At 42.6% G+C, this 18672-nt stretch overlaps 1 protein-coding gene across 4 annotated transcripts in view; it reads right to left on the reverse strand.

The window, feature by feature from the left end:
- Positions 1–4067: 4067 nt before the first annotated feature.
- PELI1 (pellino E3 ubiquitin protein ligase 1) overlaps positions 4068–18672 on the reverse strand; it is a 43679-nt gene continuing 29074 nt past the window's right edge. For all 4 annotated transcript variants that reach the window (XM_027663037.1, XM_027663039.1, XM_027663035.1 and 1 more), the window contains exons 2-7: positions 12278–12422; positions 11639–11768; positions 9952–10053; positions 7786–7983; positions 7485–7673; positions 4068–6514 (exon numbers count right to left, since the gene is read on the reverse strand). In XM_027663037.1, the coding sequence (XP_027518838.1) occupies positions 5948–6514; positions 7485–7673; positions 7786–7983; positions 9952–10053; positions 11639–11768; positions 12278–12348 (1257 nt within the window). In that variant the 5' untranslated portion in view covers positions 12349–12422 and the 3' untranslated portion in view covers positions 4068–5947. The remainder of the gene's footprint in view (positions 6515–7484; positions 7674–7785; positions 7984–9951; positions 10054–11638; positions 11769–12277; positions 12423–18672) is intronic.

Below are 18672 nucleotides of genomic sequence, written 5' to 3' on the forward strand. Positions count from 1 at the left end.
TCAGTTAATAACCACAGCAAACATGACAGAAACTTTAAGATAAGACATTTGCACATAAAAGTGAATTTAATTTTTTTTTTGGGGGGGAGAGGGGATGTTTGAAGCAGAAACAAATACAAGGGCCAACAGAATGAGACATAAACAAGCAGACAGTTAATCTTGGGAGTTGGTGGTAAAGAAAAATACACCTAAGGACGCTTTTCCCACTGAGTGATTGAACCGTACACTGCACTTACATCTACTGTCTGACAACGTGAACTATCATTTCCTCCCTCCTCTCTCTGTGCTGTTCACGCTTCGTGTGGTGCTCCTGGGGAATCCTCAGGAGTCCAGTGTGCGCTCTGCAAGGGCTGTAGAGAGGAAGCCTTTTCATGAGACCTTTCCACTACAACAAGGAAAAACAGACAAATCCTGGCATGAGTTCTAACTGCAAAGGACTCCGCTGTCATTGTATTTCTGAAAGGCAGCAGATCTCCAGTACTGATCTCAGTATAGGACTGGTATTCCAACATAGACAAGGTAGAGGAAGGAAACTGGAGTACATTCATAATTTACTCTTGCCTCAGAACTGTTTAGGGACACTAAATCAGCAAAGTATTCAAAATAAAAACATCACAGTATTGCAGGCATTGCCATATTACAAAGGAGTTGCCTCTGACAGGAGGAAAGTCCTTCTGAAGTTGATCTCTAAGGTCATTTGCACCCCTGCAAGGTATCTGAGCCGCTGTATGGCAGCGATGGCAGAACCCAGGACCTGCTGGTGCCTTTGCTGCTGCCACAAACACATCCCCACCAGCAGAGCCAGGCAAACAGCACAGGCCAGCAAACAGGGTGACTTTGGTGCTGGTTCCCATTCCCTCCTGCCAGCCCTGCAAAAGGGGCAGTAGGACAAGAATGGAGAACTGGGCACAACAGCAGCAAAATCAAGAGTGGCAGGGAGTGGGCAGGAAGCTCCTGACTGCCAGAGCTGGCACTTTGCCTCTGGTTACTCATCCTCCCTTGAGCTCAGCCTTGGGAAACACAGCCCCAGGCAATGCCTTACCTGATCCCACACAGGCTTGTGCCAGGCAAGGTGAACAGGACCTGCTTCTGCAGTTCCCTGCTCCTTGTGGCTGCATAATGGAGCGCATCTGCCAAGGATGGAAGGCAGAAGGATGGGCAGCAGCTCACAGGGGGTCCAAGGCAAGAACATGAAGATTCAGGCACTGGGGCTTACAGCTAATGCCATTCCCTAATGCTGCACCGATGCCCAGGCATGTCCAAAGCCACCGGCCCCGTTCCAGGGGGGCCGGAATGGGGGCCATGTGTTTGGGATGGCTGCTCTCACAGAGGCACCTTAGGCTTGAGGGAGTAACAGCCCATTTCTTCTGCTCTTCAAATCTGCCCCTTTTTTGCTTTCAGGACAGGAGATGGGACCAGACCAAACCAACAACCAGTAGCACCCAGCACAGCTGAAGGAGGCGGCTGTTCCTCGTGCACCCATCAGTGTTTCCCCAGCTCAGCTTGTGTCACCAGCTACGTTTCCATGGGATACTGCTCCCAACAGCACAGCGACCGTAGTGCTGTTCTCTGTGAGAAAACAGGGTCCTCTGCTCTTGCTGCTGCCCTGGAAGCAGCACTTGGGAAGGGGAAAGGTCTGCTGCTGCCCTTGTAGAGGCCACACTTGCCAGAGAACCCCTGACCCACGTCACAGGAACCATCACAGCTCCTGCAGAGATGCTTTTCCAGATCTTCTTTACAGGATGCACAACAGCTCTTGTTCGAGTGATCTGCAGCCACAAAGGAGCCTTAGAAACTGCATTTCTAGGATGATCACAGCCCTTGGTTAAAACCAAGTGCTACAATTAAAAATAGATGAGCTTTGCCAGCATTTTTACAGAAAAGGGATGAGCCAAGACTAGAACCAGGAAATGTGGTCTAATGCAACAGCAACCAGGCCTAATCCAGGCTGAAAGACAGCGTGCAAGTAGCTATAGTCATGATGATAGATTTATATTGCAAAACTGGAAATGTATTTTTAGAATGGAGCCTGGAAAGTGTCACTTCAGAAAGCGATCAAGCACGGCACGGCAGGATCATTATGAGATTTGCAGAGCACCTTCAAACACAGGAGTCCCCCGAGGTGACTTCATCATGGTGTCAAACCTTCCAGGAGACCAGGCTCATTCTTGCAGGTGTAACAAGCCTAGCACAGATGGGATTAGACCACCTCATCCACAGCCTGCACCAAACAGCTCAGAGCCACACCAGGTGCACGTGGGACTGCTCCAACCTAATGGCTGGGTTGGCCAAGGAACCGGAGCGCACTCCGTTAGTGCCAGGCTGCCCACCCAGGGAAAAGCCCCCAGGAACCTCCCCATCAGCTCCTGCCCTGCTGCCAGCCAACACACCAAGCTGCCCCACTGCTGCTTTGGGGAAAAAAAACAAAAACAAAACCCCCAAAACAACAAAAAGCCTTTGTTAGCCAGCTGCTGTGCCAAGCTGCTGCCTTCTACTACTGTTAAATCCATGCCATTTCTTACAGATGAAGAGCAAATTAAGTTAATTAAATCACATCTCACTGCACAGGACAGAGCAGCCATGCACAAACCAGCTGCAGAACACTGGCTGCTGATTTCCAGAAGCACTTCTGCAGAACTTCAACAAACTTTAAGGCTGGAGAAGCACCTACACCTAACCTCATTTTCACATGCGCTCCCTTATCAGTTCCTCCTAATGGCAGTGCTCTCCAAGGGAACAGTCCTGTCCCATCTGCTGTTTGCATCACCAATGCTTCTGCCAGTTGAGCAAACCTTTAAAACCAGGTGAAGGCCACAGATGCCATCTGGGGCTGGTTTTTGCAGGTGCAAGAGGCTGACTGAGGCTGTCACAAATGGAGCTGTGGTTTGTCTCAAAGCCAGCACGGTGCCGCCTCCTGCACCTCGCCCAGCTCCAAAATTTGTTCAGAAGCAATGGCCTTAAAGTTCAGAATGCTTCAGTCAGCTGGTTGAGTCTAAGGGATCATTTTCTTTTTAATCTGATATTCATTTTACTGTTTACAGAGGACTATTGTTCCAAAAAAGAACAGAAGCCTGGTGGACCCCAAACAGGGAACCCCAGTCAGAGCTGCTGCTATTAGTGATGGAATTTGCTCTTTAAACTACTCAACCATTGCTGTCCTGCTTCTGACAGTGGGATCTCCCCGTCTCAAGCATTTGAATGCCCATGTTCTGCCGTTTTAAAAATGGGATTAACAAACCCAGCTTGGGTCAAGAGAAGTATGCAACAGGCAGAGAGCATGGGGCAGACTCTGAAGACTGATCTTAGCCTAACACTGCCCAGAGACACAGCCAGTTGTGCTCTGACACCTTTGTTTGGGGAGTCTCTTTTTGGGGGGGTGAGGGTGGCGTAGGAAAGTACAGTGAAAGCAGAATGTATCATCTTAAAGAGGGCAGAGGCTTAAGGATGGCTGCATGTTGGGCGTGGACCTTTCTTCTTCCCCTCTGCAGTCCAATGTGCCTCTACCCAACAGCACCACTGGCTCCACACGAGCCTCCAGCTGTGCCTCCAACACAGGGTGAGTACATCGCTCCCCATACTCCTCCTACCATGCCCTGCTCGGTCTGTGCCCACAGTTCAGCTCTATGTTACTCACACTGCTTTGCAGCTTTCATCATGTCCCTTTCTGATTTTTCATGTTCCCATAGTCAACAAGATCAGGGCCACGGAAGTGTCAACCAGATTTTGTGGAAGATGGAATCAAGAGCTCTTATCACTTTAGAAGAGCCCAGACATTTAGTTCAGGTTTTGCTCACATTTCAGTGTTTTTAACTTACTTGGGGAAGAGATCATTTAACTGTGTCTTTTAAACGACACTCTCACCTTTGTTAACACACAGCTAAATATAAAATATGTTAAGAGGTCACATCTGACAGGAACCATTCAAAGCCATGACCAGGAAAATGTGCAAAGTCTTTACAGCTGCTGCTTTTCTGTGCTCTTAACCCACATGCACAGTACAGGCACCTTAGGTGACAAAAGAAGGGCCATCCCCATCTCTTGGAAACAAAGCCACAGACAATCCCAAATTTCTATTTTTGAAAAGTGTTTACTCATGTAGTTTGAATAAATTAATTTGCAAATAAAAATTAAAACTACAGTATACTATAGTTTGAATAAGATGATTAGAACAACTACAATACAGGGATTTCTTGCTGCATAAGTTTCATTACTTAATGCATATAATCTGGAAAATGTCAAAATCAGTTATATTTCTATGGAAAGGGAGTAACAGCAGTTACTTGTACATGACAGCTAACTGAACTTATAGTACAGGTTTCCTGACACATGCATTTCCTGAGTGAACCAAACAATATATATAATTTCTTTTTAAAAATGGAGAAATAATTGACAGTCAAAGTAAGTAATTTATGACATCTAAGCAACACAGGTCTCTTTAAACCAAGAAAATTTTAGAACAGCTTCAAAAGAAAAATGAAAGCTATGCTATAAAGTACAGAAATTTGCTACTGTCAATTAATTATACAGTACATATTTTGGAAAAAAAAAAAAGTACGAAGCTGGCCGAAAAAGCTCAAATCAACCCTAAAAAGGTCAGGTTGTGTGTTTGCCTTGAAGCACAGTGGGTCAGCAGCAAAGCTGCATGTAGTGCACTGGTCTTTTCTGGTGGATATGGAGGGAATGGAAGGGGAGAGAGGGGACAGCAGAGAGAGACCAGTTAACCAGAGCCCAAGCACAGCATCCCACACTGAGGGGTCTGAGCCCAGCCCAGCCCCAGCTCCCTCCGACAACAGACAATTGTGACCAGCTGCCCAAGGACGCTGGGACATGGGCACACATCCCCTGGGTACCAGGCTCCACCTGTGTTCCAGCTATGGCCTCGATGAGCATCTGCACCTGGTAAAAGCCCCCACGTACCCGTCTGAGGGTGGAAGGCAGAGCATCCACCTGACAAACCCCTCCCAAGCTGGGATGTGGCCAAGTCACAAGTTGCTCCCCACACTTGTGCCCGAGTGCCTCTGCCTCTCCCCTCACCCCCACCCCAAACAGCAAGGAACAGAACAAGCCTCATCTTTCAGGTCTGTTCATTTTAACATTGGAAAAACCCTCACAAATGTCACTAATGCTAAATAAAGAGAAGTGTTAGCGTGAAGGGAGAAGAAAATCCTTAATCTAGACTAAGTTGCATATTCAAAGAGTCTGGTAAATATTCTTCTCATAACCAGATCTTAAGTACAGTCCTACCAAAAAGACATTTTAAGAAATCCTTCTTCGCTACCTTTCGACACGGTTAAAGTACAACTTTATGCCATCATAATTTGCATTAGCTTTGTTTAAAAAGCATTTTAACTATTCTAAGAACTCAGTATTTTAGATTAAAAGATTTTTCTACCATTTCCATCTCACGTTCTTCTCCATCCAGAACTACTCTACACATCCAACTGCCAGATGTAACACACTATGACCATGCTACTCTCTAAACATTCTAGGTATGTTCAATAATAAAGATAAATAGAAAAGAGTTAATATACATGTTATATTTTACAATGTTTGCATCCAAGCTGTAAACTAATGTTCTTTGAACTTTTTACCCTCCATATACAAAAAGAATGAAACAACTTTCAAACACTTGTGGGCATGTGATTCAAAACCATTAAACGGAAGGCATCGAAGTTCACTCTTACAACATTTCCTTCACCTCTTCAGAAGTAGTTATTAGCTAAAAAAAAGCAGGAGTTCTCCCCCTTCTCCCCGCAATTTCTTCTATTTCCAGACTTTTCTCAACAGAGAGGGTTTTAGCTGTTGTAACAAAAAAAAAAAAAAACAAACCAAAAATTCTTCATCTTAATGCAAACCAGCAAAGCCCAGAGAATATGAAAAAACAGTTGGTTTAAAAATCAGACTCGCTTAGCTTATCAGTTTACTGCAGTCCTTGGTAACACCTGTGTTAGTCAAGAGGTCCTTGGAAAATGAGTCTGATGTAGCCCTGCTCACCAGCCAGCTGATGGGCACAGAAGGGACAGGCTGCGTGGAAAGTGTGAGTACCGTGAGGGAGAGGGATTTGGGACCAATATGCAGTTGTCTTTTCCGAGCACACGTGTCCGCACGGGCTGAACGCGTGAGTTGGAGGTCCGGCGTCCACATAAAACCCCGCCTCGCACCCGAGCCACAGCGGCACGTAGGGGCCGACGGAGCGGCACATGGGGCACTCGCGGTCCTTGCCGTCCCTCTCCTCCTTGTTTCCCCAGTTGTGGTAGCCGTGCACGTGGCCGCAGTTCAGGTACACCCACGGCTGCTTTTCGTCTACAACATCTTTCCTCTTCATGCTGGGGAAGGCCAAGGTGTTGAAGCCCACGGGGCACTGGGGCCTGGCTGCGTTGATCTCCTGCCGCAGGGCCTCCAGGTGCTTGACGGTGGGGGTGCGGGACAGCCCCTCCGCCGTGCGCCACAGCAGCGTCGCCCCGCACAGGTCGATCAGAGACCCGTCCTGGAGCTGGTTCGTTTCGTTCTCAACCTTGTGGTGGACAGAGACAAAGAGAGGTGTCACCCAAGGGTGCCTGAAGAGGAACATCATGCACTTCCATAATACAGATCCAGACAAAGTCCCGAGCAGTTCCTGACTGTCTATATAAGATGCCCATGGAGAGCCCAGTATCAGCTTCTCTCTCCCCTCTTTTTTTTTTTTTCTGAAAAGAACTCCCACCACCCCAACATCTTAAGTAATCAGTGTGTGCATTAAATTAGACCACATTAAGTCATGAAAAGTTCCTAGCTCCTCTCCAATCTCAACTTCTCTCAACCCCATCCCTACCTCGAGCACTCCCAACTATGCTACTTCAATTGAGGAATGGCACAAGCCTTCTCTAGTCCTCCATCGCATTTTAGACTGTTTTCTTCAAACACACCTTTACACATGGCCTTCCCCTCCTCCAGAAAGTCACCTGCTAGTGCTCCAAGCTAAATAATTCACTGAAAGTGTTCAGTGTAGCATTTCTTTTTGCTGAGAGATCCCAAAACCAATTATCTCCTGAAATATCACCAAAGCTTTGTAAACAGAGAAAGGGGAAAACTCAGAATGTAAAGGTGGGAATTAATATCCCATGAAATTATAATTATTCTTTATTATTCTATAAAACAGGAAAAGTGGGAAAACCTTCAAAGCATACACTCAAGAGGTAGAATCAGAAAAATACTCTTTAAAATGCGCACAGGACTAGGACACTTTGCAGAAGTACATAGTAGACCAGCAACTCAATTTAGAAGAGCAGTCTAGATGTGCAATTAAGTACTAGTTTGCAGATAAACTCAGTAATTCAGGTTGAGCAAGACATCTTTGTGCATGAAGACAAGACACGCAGAAGTCAGTGTAACTAACTGCAGAGGTGAGCAAATTACAGCAGATTCCAGCTCTATGCCCCAACTTTACCACTTATGGCTGTATCCATTTTGAACAGGTTGCATAAAACACTGGTCACTACTCTCACCATTTTTCCCCTCTGCTGAGCCGATCTGGTTTCACGGAGGCTGAACACATTCCCACACACAGAGATCTCTCTCCACACCCCTGGCTTGGAGTCCTCTGTGAATCCATTACGAGGATGCATAACAAGAACCCCATTTGTTGTTAGTCCATCCATTTGCCCATCTGATGTCTTCCACTTCGCAGCTTTCTCCTAGAACAAATTACATCAATGAGAACTTTAATTTGTCTGAAGCGGAGCTATGAATTAATTTTAAAATAAGCCTGAACTGAACTTCTGGGGGAGAAAAAAAAAGTCTCCTTACCCCAAGAAAAATGTTTTTCGAGGAGTCAAATCCTGCAGCATATATTCTTGCTGTGAAAGGAGGGTTACGTTCACATATGATTCTGCAGGCAAACCTTGATATAGTGCTCTGCACAGACTGTGTATCTGAATTACTCTGACTTCCAGGAACTGTATCTGTTACTACAAAGTCTATAGGGCTCTCTGTTGACCGACCAATCTGGAAAGAGATTAAAAAAAAAACCAAACAGTCAGAAGTTTGTCTTTGGGTCTAGGAATGTTCAAATTCGAAGCACTTGTGATAATATAAAAATCATGATGTTATAGTTTAAAGCATTCCCCTCCACCCATCTAAAGCCTAATCCAAATTAATGAATTATTCTGCCTTCAAGTGATCACAGTTATTTTGAAAGCTGGGTATGGTAAAGGAAAGGGAAGTAAAATGATGTAATTAAGTAAATTCTGAGATGATTTCCCACTGAAGGCCTTCTCACCAGAGAAGTTACACTCAGGTCACGTGGACGAGCTGCAGCAGCACCAAAACAGCCAGGAAACAGCAGTTAGAGGGAAGAAAAGCGACATTCAGTCACTTTGCATGCCTGCAATATTCTGAACAATGCCAGACTAGGTGGAGGTGTAGATGTAGGAAAATTAGATAATGTGAGCTGTCTCTTCAGCTCTAGTGGGGCACTGAGAAGTAGCAAAACTTTTGTTAAAGACCAGGTACAAGGTGCTTGTGGCAGAGAGGGGTTACAAGAACACTCAGAGAACACAAGAATTCAACACCTGACAACAGTCAGATTCTTCTGAAAGCTGGCTTCTTTTCAGAGAGTTTTGCAGTCCCACACAACTGTACTGAGTATCTGTACGGGTATCGCTGCTTTTCCAGTCAAATCACCTTGTCCTTTTCTTTACAAAGTAAGAAGAGAAGTAATATCCCTCTCCCAAACATTCACATAGCTGGGTTTAAAGCTCTTATACACTACTACTCACTCACTGCCCAAGCTCTCAGGCTCCGTGAAAATAGTTGGTTATATTAAGACTGATTAACTGCTGAGCAGGGCAACCCAAAAGCTTGACGTGCTTTTTTGGTGAAGGCTGGAGAGCTTTCATGAGACTAAAACTGCTTTGTCAGAATGTATTTTTCTATTGCTTCTTAGGCAGGATAACCCATCAGTACACGGGGATTGCCAGGGGCAATTTCAGAGCAGCACACATGCCACAGCATGCCTGAAGAGAGAACACTCACACAAACAATAGCTTATGCTGCAGTGAGTTCATTACAGTCCTTTTGCTCTGTTGTAAGTATTTGCAGTTGCAGAGCAGCTTCCTCCACCACTTCCCAACACCTCCCACCTCCTTAGATCTTGGAGTGGCGTCACAGCTAAATGCTGTGACAGCAAAACTCCTTGCCATGAATTAGTGACAATAACGGGGGGCGGGGGGGAAAATCAATGCAAGATCAGTCTGGGAATCAGAAAGAACAAAGCACACATTAAAAAAAAAAACCCAACAAAACAAAACCCTTCCTTTTGAGAAAAACAGGAAACAATTATAAGATATGAGTGCACACCACAGCTGCAAATGTGTTTGTGGTCCCTTCTCAGACACACAGGAACTGCAGCAAAGTTGCTCTGAACTGCCAGTGTCAGCATTGAGGCTCCTCTCTCCACACCTCCCAGCACTTTAGACATTTCTGGGTTTGCTTAAAGAAGTTCAGGGTATTTTTCATATTAGTTGTGCCAGAAGCTTTCCTGTGTTTCCACACTGTATTTCTTCTACCCCGTCTCCAACTGGCTGATCCCAAATCCCTTTGTAAATTCCAGAAGCAAAGTCCCAAGTACTTAAAGAGAACTGTGCACTTTATTCTTCGTTTAGCAGAGAGGGACTAGGAGACAGGTTACAGGACTTGCCAACCAGCAATCAAAGGCAAAACCATAATCCTGTGCATTAGTCACAACCCCCCCCCCAGCTTTCACCTTTGCCCAAGTCTGAGAGAGATGCACAGACACAGCCTTGTTCATGGGATGGCCTTGGGAACAAACAGAATTAAATTGTTCTGAAGAGTAAAACGTAGAAACTTGACACATGCAAACTTTTGAGTCTGAGGGGAAAAAACCTGCAGAGAGGATGCCTTGTTAGAAGCCCACCAGAAGTGAGAATACACTTACATGTTTACTTCACATACCTGGAACATATCTGTGTTGCTGTCATGTGTATATTCAACTACTACTGTCTGGGCCCGAGACAAAGTGTAAGATATGCTGTGTTGGTCCTTATTACTTATTGCCTACGGAAAAATGCCAAATATTATTGAACTAGTGCACAATAACTCTTCAATATACAGCAACAAAGTAGATTACACATACATCTATATCTATATAAAAAAAATCAGGCTCCTATTCTACTAATTATTGCAGATGGTTGTTAGTAACATACCTGTAGTTGAACTTCACAAAACCCTGTCCTGACTATTAAAAAAAAGCTGCAGGACTGATTCAGCAACAGACCAAACTGGTCTCTTCACCACATGCTGCAACAAAATACACTTAACCAGGGCACATTATTAGTCATGTTTTGTGTTAGTGCAATGCTGGCCTTAACACAAAAGAACAAAACAACTAAATGCAAAGGCTAAAACTGAATGTAACACCTTCATGGCCATCTCAGCCTCAACCTGTCCAACAGCAAAGTGAGGACTAAAACTTAGGAACTTCATTCTAAAAACAGGACCCAAGTTGATACTAAAATCAGTGATGACTGATAATACATATAGACTAAAAATTGGTGGTAAATAGGGTAAAATGGAGCAACTCAACACAGGTTGCAGAAGTTGCAGCAAAGTAATCTAGGTTTCAGTTTGTTAGTCTGAATGTTCATTCTGCAACTCCCTAGTAGGAACTGAGCAAAGACTATTCAGAAGTGCATCTTAACAGCACTTAACTTGAAGACCATGAAGACTTTGCAAAAATAAGTGTTCTTTTCACAGATCTCCAATGAATGTAATTCTACTACAAGAACTTGGGTTAGAAAAATGCTTTTGATTTCAGAAAACTTCATGGCAATTTCCTGAATTTAGGGATCCATATTTTTATGTATCAAGGTATTCAAATAGTCAAACACTCAACACTACAGTATTTGTTTAAGGGCCTGGTCTTGTCACTGGCAATTTCTAAGCAACCACCAAACCTCCTCAAATTCCATTGTTTTAGTAGAAATGCTCAATTAGTTTTTGAACATAATTGCACACACACTTGAATAGCCACAATACAGAAATATTGCATGGTTAATACCTTAGCTATAATGTAGTTTTGACATGACATACAATTCGACATCAGGACCTAAACCCCTCCTTTAGTGCTTCTTTATTGCTACTGATTATAAGCTCTATGAACCACGTCCTGCAAAACCCACCTGGCCCCATCCCTGAGGAACTCCTACCAATTGTATGGAGCAGCAAATGCACATGGAGCTTTGGTAAAGAATCATTTAAAATTCAGCTTTAGTGAAGCAAAGTTAGCCCTAAAGCACGAGTGACTGTAAAACTACAAAGTCTAGAACAGATGTCTTTAGTAAGTTTGGAAGGAAAACAAAATACAAAGTTTTACATGACCGGTCTGTGCCCGGAACATTCATGTTTCAAAAATAATTATTTTCCTTTCTAGCCACAGCAAAGACTAGGCACCAAATCTGCCTTGCTGAACTGTTTCTTGCCAACCCTGACAGGTACCAAAAAACCTTGGATAAATATGAACCATTCTTTTCACAGCCAGAACTTCATGCTTTTTACAGTGTTTCATAACAGCTCTGACTTGATGGAGCTCTTTATTACAGCACTAGGAGAAATCAGACTTAACTAGAGAAATGGAGCTTACCTTTGCTGCTTGAGGGGTACAGGCAATGTGCACAGTGCTAGGTTTCACCCCATTTGCCTTGGGTCTTTTAAATAAAGCAAACCTACTTTTTCTTCTTCCTCTATCTCCATTTGGGAGAGACCCATTGTACCTATCAAAAAGCACAGAACAAGAACAAAGTCCATCTTCCTGTATTGCTTAGCTCCTCATGAGATACCGGCCCACAAGACCTTCCATTCTAAGCACAAAGTATCCGTAATTAGTATAGTGTTACTAATCACAGATTTTTTAATTAATCACACTTAAATCCAAGAATCAATGAACACAATATTGAAACATGCCCACAGAATCACAGCAGAGACACACAAAGCTTGCAGGGCAAGGATTGCTACCCAGCTGAATCTCAAATCTGCTATCGACAAGCCAGTGAGTCTTGGGTCCCAAACATGAAACCAAGGAAAATTATCTGCCTTTCTGGGGCTTTACCTCTAAATGGTGTGTTCATGCTGTAAATGAAACATTCTAAATATTCACCAACCCTGGTGGAGAGACAGTATTTTAGAGAATTTTGATTGAAAGAAACCCCTTAGATACACTGTCCTCCAAGACTCCAATGTAACCCATGAGAAAACCCTCAGACTTTCACACTCAAACACTTACCCTAATACAATCAATTCACCATATTTGACTGGTGCTTTTGATGGATGATTTTCTTGATCAGGAGAAAACATGAGCTTAGCTAATGACTTCTTCTCAAATTTCAGGTCTCTGATCAAGAGTTGTGGCACACTTTTTTCATTATTTCCTGGAAAAACAAAAACAAATTTAAGTGTCAGAGAAAGCACTCAAATCCATCAATTACACAAACTTGAACACCTATCTGGTACAGCAGGTACAATATTTTGTGTTTTCCATATTTTGGTTTTGGCTGAAATAATTAAAAAAACCCATTTATATAAACCCACATGAACTAAGGTTGAATTGCCTTGAAAAACTAGCAGGTCACAAAAAAGTGCACTCAGAAAATTCCACTATGGCCTTGAAATACCCACACCACTTTTCCTTCATGCTAGCTTTTTATAGAATAAATGGTACATAGCTTCATTTACTATATTTTGTTCAGCTATTAAGAAGTAGAGCCAGATAAACACTAAATGTAAAGAAAAAAAAATTACAAAGCAAGACCAGTCCATTAGCCAGAGAGGAAGAAGCTTTCATGGAAAGTGTCTGATTCAGAGCTTTCCAAGAAGTTTCTGGATTTGCAGACGGAAGGAAGTTGTTTGACAATTTGATACTGAGTCTGCCATACAAGTGCAGGGTGTGCAACGTGATCTCTCATGTTTAACCAAGAGACAGAAGTCATACAAACATCTGTTTGAAGGAAATTTCCTGAGGGAATTCCACATAGTTCTTAATGAAAACAGTCTTGAAGTGCATTTTTTCCTCAGATTTCTGCTTTGAGGAACAGTTCATACTATTATATTTTGCAGCTTCTCATTAGGAGCATTTCCAGACACTCCTGACCTATCCAGCACACCTCTGACCTTCCTCTAGAGAAAGCCCACACAGCTGAGCACTGGGTCGGTAAAGAATAAAGCTGATGCCAGCCTGTTTGAAGTTTTAATAGAAATAAGAACATTCCCTTCCTTCCAGGTAAGTTTTCACTCCAACTCAAAAAGCTACTCATCTTTTTTAGTACTGATGGTTAACATCCTGCCTTCCGCACAAATATACTTTTTGACACGCACAGCATTTCTTGAATCCTGTCATCAACTCTGATCACAACTACAGTGCTGTATCTCCATTTTCTTCTACCTTAACTAGACCATAGTTATTAGCAAAAAGACATCATCATGCAGATTCTATCTACCACCAACTCATGTCGTAAGAACAGAGAAAAGGACGTGGCAGTGCTTGACATCTTGCTCGTATTTGTTCAGAAGCTGATGAGAAGATCCCACTACTGACCTTATCTCTACACCCTCTCCCAGTCCTCCTTGCTCCTTCGCTGAGAAGCCTGGCCTTCAACATGTCTTCTCAATCTACCAACTTCTTATCCAGCATGGACATATTGATTGCCACCTGCAATCCACTCACTGTGGTCCCTAAGAACTCAGTTTGCTCCTCCATGCTACTCCACAAACTTGTGAGGGCTTCACACAAATACAAAGACGTCTCACTGTTCTACAGATGTTTGCTGTGATGCCTGCAGAACACAACCAGGAGGATTCCTCCTTTAATTGTGCATTATTTTCCAAGTCTTTTCTCCTTTGTTTTCAAGTCTGAGTACTGTAGATTTCATAGTGCTTGACACAAGTTAACTGCAGACTGTTTCTGTGGCTAGCACATGTGTAACATTATCACAGCTGACCCACTGCCATATGTGCAAGTGCACTGCAATAAACCTGACTGGCACAACACTCCCACGAAGTGTCTGTGTCCCATCTACACAACACTTACACCAATATATTTTTGTTGGAAGCACTGTGCATTTTCACTGGGCAGCTGTCCTGGCTCAAGCCTTTGGGACCCATCACTTTGCTGGTGCTGAAAGTGCATTATACTGATGCAAGAGTCCCCATCTGTCCCACGGGAACAGCAGCAGCAGCACAGGAGGGAGCAAAGCAGTAGAGTTTGCTCCAAGGCATTTCTAGATTGCTGATCCAAGTTTAGCAGTAACTCCACTGGGACTGTGAGGCTACTTACTGCTGTAGGGTTTGCATTTAAAATCCTAAGATAAAGAATTTAAAGCAAACTTATCATATGAAAACGAGACCTTAAGCCTTTATCGTGCCAGTAATCACAACACATGGAAGTGGGGATTGCCCCATTTGATAAGAGGAGCCCCACAACATTAACTGTTCACAATTTTCATGTTCATGTCTTCTAAAGTCCTCCTTGCCCCCCTGACATCACACCACACCTTGGAGCACCACACCAGCAATTCTCTGAAACCATGTCCCTACAAAGACACCTCAGGGCTGGTTTACTGACAGTACTGAACTGTATTGATCTTATTGTTCTATAGTGCTCAGTTCTCTAGCCACATCTCCTGTCTGAAGTATTTCTTCTTCTCAAGAAGTGAGCATAAATATTCATGCTTTATCTGTATATAAAAATAAGGATATATTTTCTATGAAGTATTTTTACTATCAACTTCAGCATTTCTTGTTTTATTTTAAAATCTCACATTATAGTTGCTTGTATGATTATCATCTTAAAAACAACTCACGTTTTCACCTCCTCCCCACATGATTAACCTATTTTCTACTTGAATATTGATCTCCTCAGCAGGCTCTCCCCTGCAATTCAGTCTTCTCCACATAAAACTAATTTCATCTTGGCCAACAGTTGTCCTTTGCATTGACATTTAAGAACTCACAAGAAATACTGCTATGAAATCTGGAGCGCTGCCTATTAGGAAACAGCATACAATGAGTAAATACCATGACACAGTAACCAAAGATTTAAATAGTATAACCCCAACATTGCAGTGTTTAATAAAGAGCTAAAATCCTTTCACTCAGAGAAAGTGGGAAGGCAAGCATTAAAAATAACTTTAGCTATTAATACAAGAACAGGTCTGGTGTAGCTTCTCCTCTTCCTCTGTTCATCCAAATGAACAATTTCACAGAAAGCTAAAAAATACATCTCCCAGAGTGAGTCAGCTTCCGAGTCTCATTAAAATAAAACATGGACAGTTAAAGGAGACTCTAAAGAGTTACCTGAGCAAATGGTCAGTAACCTCCTCTTAAGAGATAACTCAGAAGAAATGATAAACAGGGTCAACAGTGCCCAGGGACAGACTTCAGCAATACAAGAAATTATACAGAAAATCTTAGTATAAGGAAAAGTGTCCAATGTCTAACGCTCAGCTCCTCCTTAAAACATTTTCTTTTGTTTTTACACTTAAAGAAATCCAGCCAAGTTTACTTTGTACATATGATGGAAACCCACTTCTTATTAGATTCAAGGAAGGTTTGAGAGTTAGAAATCTGGAGCTATCACTAAAAACACAGCTTGCTCATCCATTTTTAAAAGTGTGGCTTGAATGTTAGAACTTTGATTTTTTTAAAAATACATCTCAGAACCTTTATGAGCTGCACACACCACTTTCACAACTACTAACAGCCCCAGATTACTTCAACTCAAGCACAAACAAAATTCAGCACTCATGAAAAAAAATAATCAGCCTGACATACACACTACTTCTCACCCAGTGTGATCTGCCTGGTACCCAAAAGGAAACCTTTTCTTGTTCACATAAATAACAAAGATCAAGTACATCCTCCCAATGAGATCCTGACAACTAGTCCAAGGGAAATTTGTTGTCTGCAAATAAAACTCAAGTGCTGTCCCACTAGAGAGGAGTCTAATCTAGCCATGGGATAACATTTCCACTCCTGAAACAGAGCAGACTTATGGATCATTTAAATCAGAGTAAAGAAGTTACAGGAAGCAATGCTTTTGAGTTGAGAGGAAGGATCGACTAATATATAATATATAATATATATAATGGGTCTTCTCTTGTAGTATAACCTGATCAGTTTTTATTCCTAGAATATACTACAGGAGACTTCCTCAAAGTGTTAGGAAAGGCTAATTAAATATGTTAAAAAGACAACCTGGCCCTGAAGTGACAACTAAGGAACCAACTGCTTGAACAAAATACATGCAAGTTACAATTTTGCTTTTTGCAGGAGCATGTCCAAACATCACTGCAAGATGCTTCAATGGAGCAGGCTCTGAACAACAAACTGCTCTAAACTCCTCCAAACACCTTCAGTGCTGATGAGGAACAAGGTGTCAATTATAAGATCCCATCTCATCCAACGTTCTTCCAAAATCACAGAACTGGCAGCAGCAAACTTTTCACGTCAAGACCTCTGCTTCTGCCAAAGAGAAGAGGCCAAAGCCTGAAAACCCCTACCTGTGCACAGTCCTGTACTACAGATTTGAAAACATCTTCTGAGTAATGCAGCTTGCACGGTTAAGAGTCGAGCACAACTGTTTGCAGTTAGCACAAACCCACAATGGGTACCAGCTAAAATCCTTCAGTCTCAAAAATAGGAAACTGGACCAGGAAGAACTCATGAACAAGTAGTACCTTTTTATTCTTAATACTGGCTCCTCTGGAGGCAGGAAAAAGCTCAGTGAGGGCAACTTGCTCAATACTATCATGTGAAACTGTTTTGAAAGACTGGAAAGAGATAACAACTAAGCTGAGAAAAGTATTTGTTTGAGGAATGTAAATCTAGTTTCTTACAAGCCTTCCTGTTCTCCAGTACTCACTGAAGTCACAGAAGGCAAAGACAGAAGGAAGCAAGCCACAGATTTCTGACTCCATTCAAGTAGAAGGAAAAGCCATATAATTCTAATCTCTCCTGTCTCATGCAAGCCCCAGTCTGAACCCAGACTATGCCCTGGAAAGACCTCACAAACCATGCTTCAGAGTACGTGAGTTTAAGAGCTCACTTTCACTGAACACATCATTTTCAGTGGGGGACAGGCTGAATTTAGGCTGGTTTTGAACTATCAGCTTTAGTTTACCAGCCATCCTCAACCACTCAGCTGCCTTTTCTATCAGGAGACTCACATACAACCAGGTTTTAGTGGCTTCTACAGCAAGTCTTCAGGTCTTGTTTGCAGGAAGGCAGAGCACCTCGTGAATAAGTTTGCTATTTAGTAGACCAAGTATAGCTTTTGGAATTGCAGCAGGAACAGCAGCATCTTAATGGTTAAAATGGGGCAGGGGGAGGGGAGAACATAAATTCAATGAGCCCAAGCAGAGATTCATTAAACACTCGGCTGTGAGCTAAAAATACTAGAATAAAAGTCTCTTTGTAATAAATTACCGTCATTTTCTAAACACAGAGCAAGCATTATAGGCTGCTAGCAACTGTAGCTAGTGCCAGACTAGCCCTTTTCTAAAATACTGCATAAAAAACCACTTTCACAGTATAGAAAGAAGTCCTCTGTCACTGAGTACATTAAAATAAAAACATGCTGATTCAGATGCAAAACCAGGAATTTTCCCCTCCATTTTTATAACGTTATCTTCTTTACATTCTATATCTACATATTTTAAAGTCTGGGGTTTTTTGGCTTTTAGAAATAAAGCACAAGGCATCTTGTCTATTACTGTTTTTATTTTTATACGATTTGCTATTTGCCGTTTTTCATTTACTATCCTTGCAATTCTCACATCCAGCTCTTCCCTCAGCAATTCTGTGTTAAATCAGGGGGGATACAGATGAAATAGAATCTAAGTACGCAGAGACAGAACAAGGGGCAACAAACAACCTACAACCCGGAAAATCCTGATTAGCTGTTGGGGGGGGGGGGGGGGGGGGGGAAACAATCCAGAGAGGCTGTGAGATCTCCATCCTTGGAGATCAACCTCAGCTGCATCTTGGCCCTGAACAGCCTGATCTAAAACAGTCCAGTCCCACTCTGAGTTCAGGGACTGAACCAGACAACCTCCCAATCTAAATTACTCTGGGAATACAGTTAATTTTAGGAAGTCCAACACAATTTGATCAAGCAACCTAAACTTTAGGTGCACTTTTGACCAGTTAGACATAAATTGTGAGTAACTCCATTACCAATGAAGCACAATTTTGTCCTTCTCCTCCTGAGATTTACCAAACCCAAAAGTAATTCTCAGCAGACTGACTTCTTGTTTTGAGTTCCCATCAAGTCCAGGCTGTCAGGTTTCACAAACAATGTCAAAGTTGTTACTGATTTCCACTGATGCGAGCAACAAGGAATCAGCTCCTTTGCATCACTATGTTTCTGAAAGCTGAGGTTGAGAAATCACTTTCTTCTATCTGATGGTTAAATCACTACTGGAAAGTTATTCCCCTTTCACTGTTTTTCCTATCAATCTTTTTGTAAACTTGTACTGAAATAGTTTTTACTGAAGTGATCACTAGGTGAAAGAGTATGTATTTATCAACCATAGTTTTCATACTTCTTCCAGTTTCTAGTTAAAAACAAGCTCGTGTTTCCTTCAGACACATTCTTGCAATTTTAAGATCAGCAGGTTTTATACT

Source organism: Corapipo altera, unplaced genomic scaffold, assembly GCF_003945725.1.
Source record: "Corapipo altera isolate COAL_440 unplaced genomic scaffold, ASM394572v1 94, whole genome shotgun sequence".
Classification (NCBI taxonomy): Eukaryota; Metazoa; Chordata; class Aves; order Passeriformes; family Pipridae; genus Corapipo; species Corapipo altera.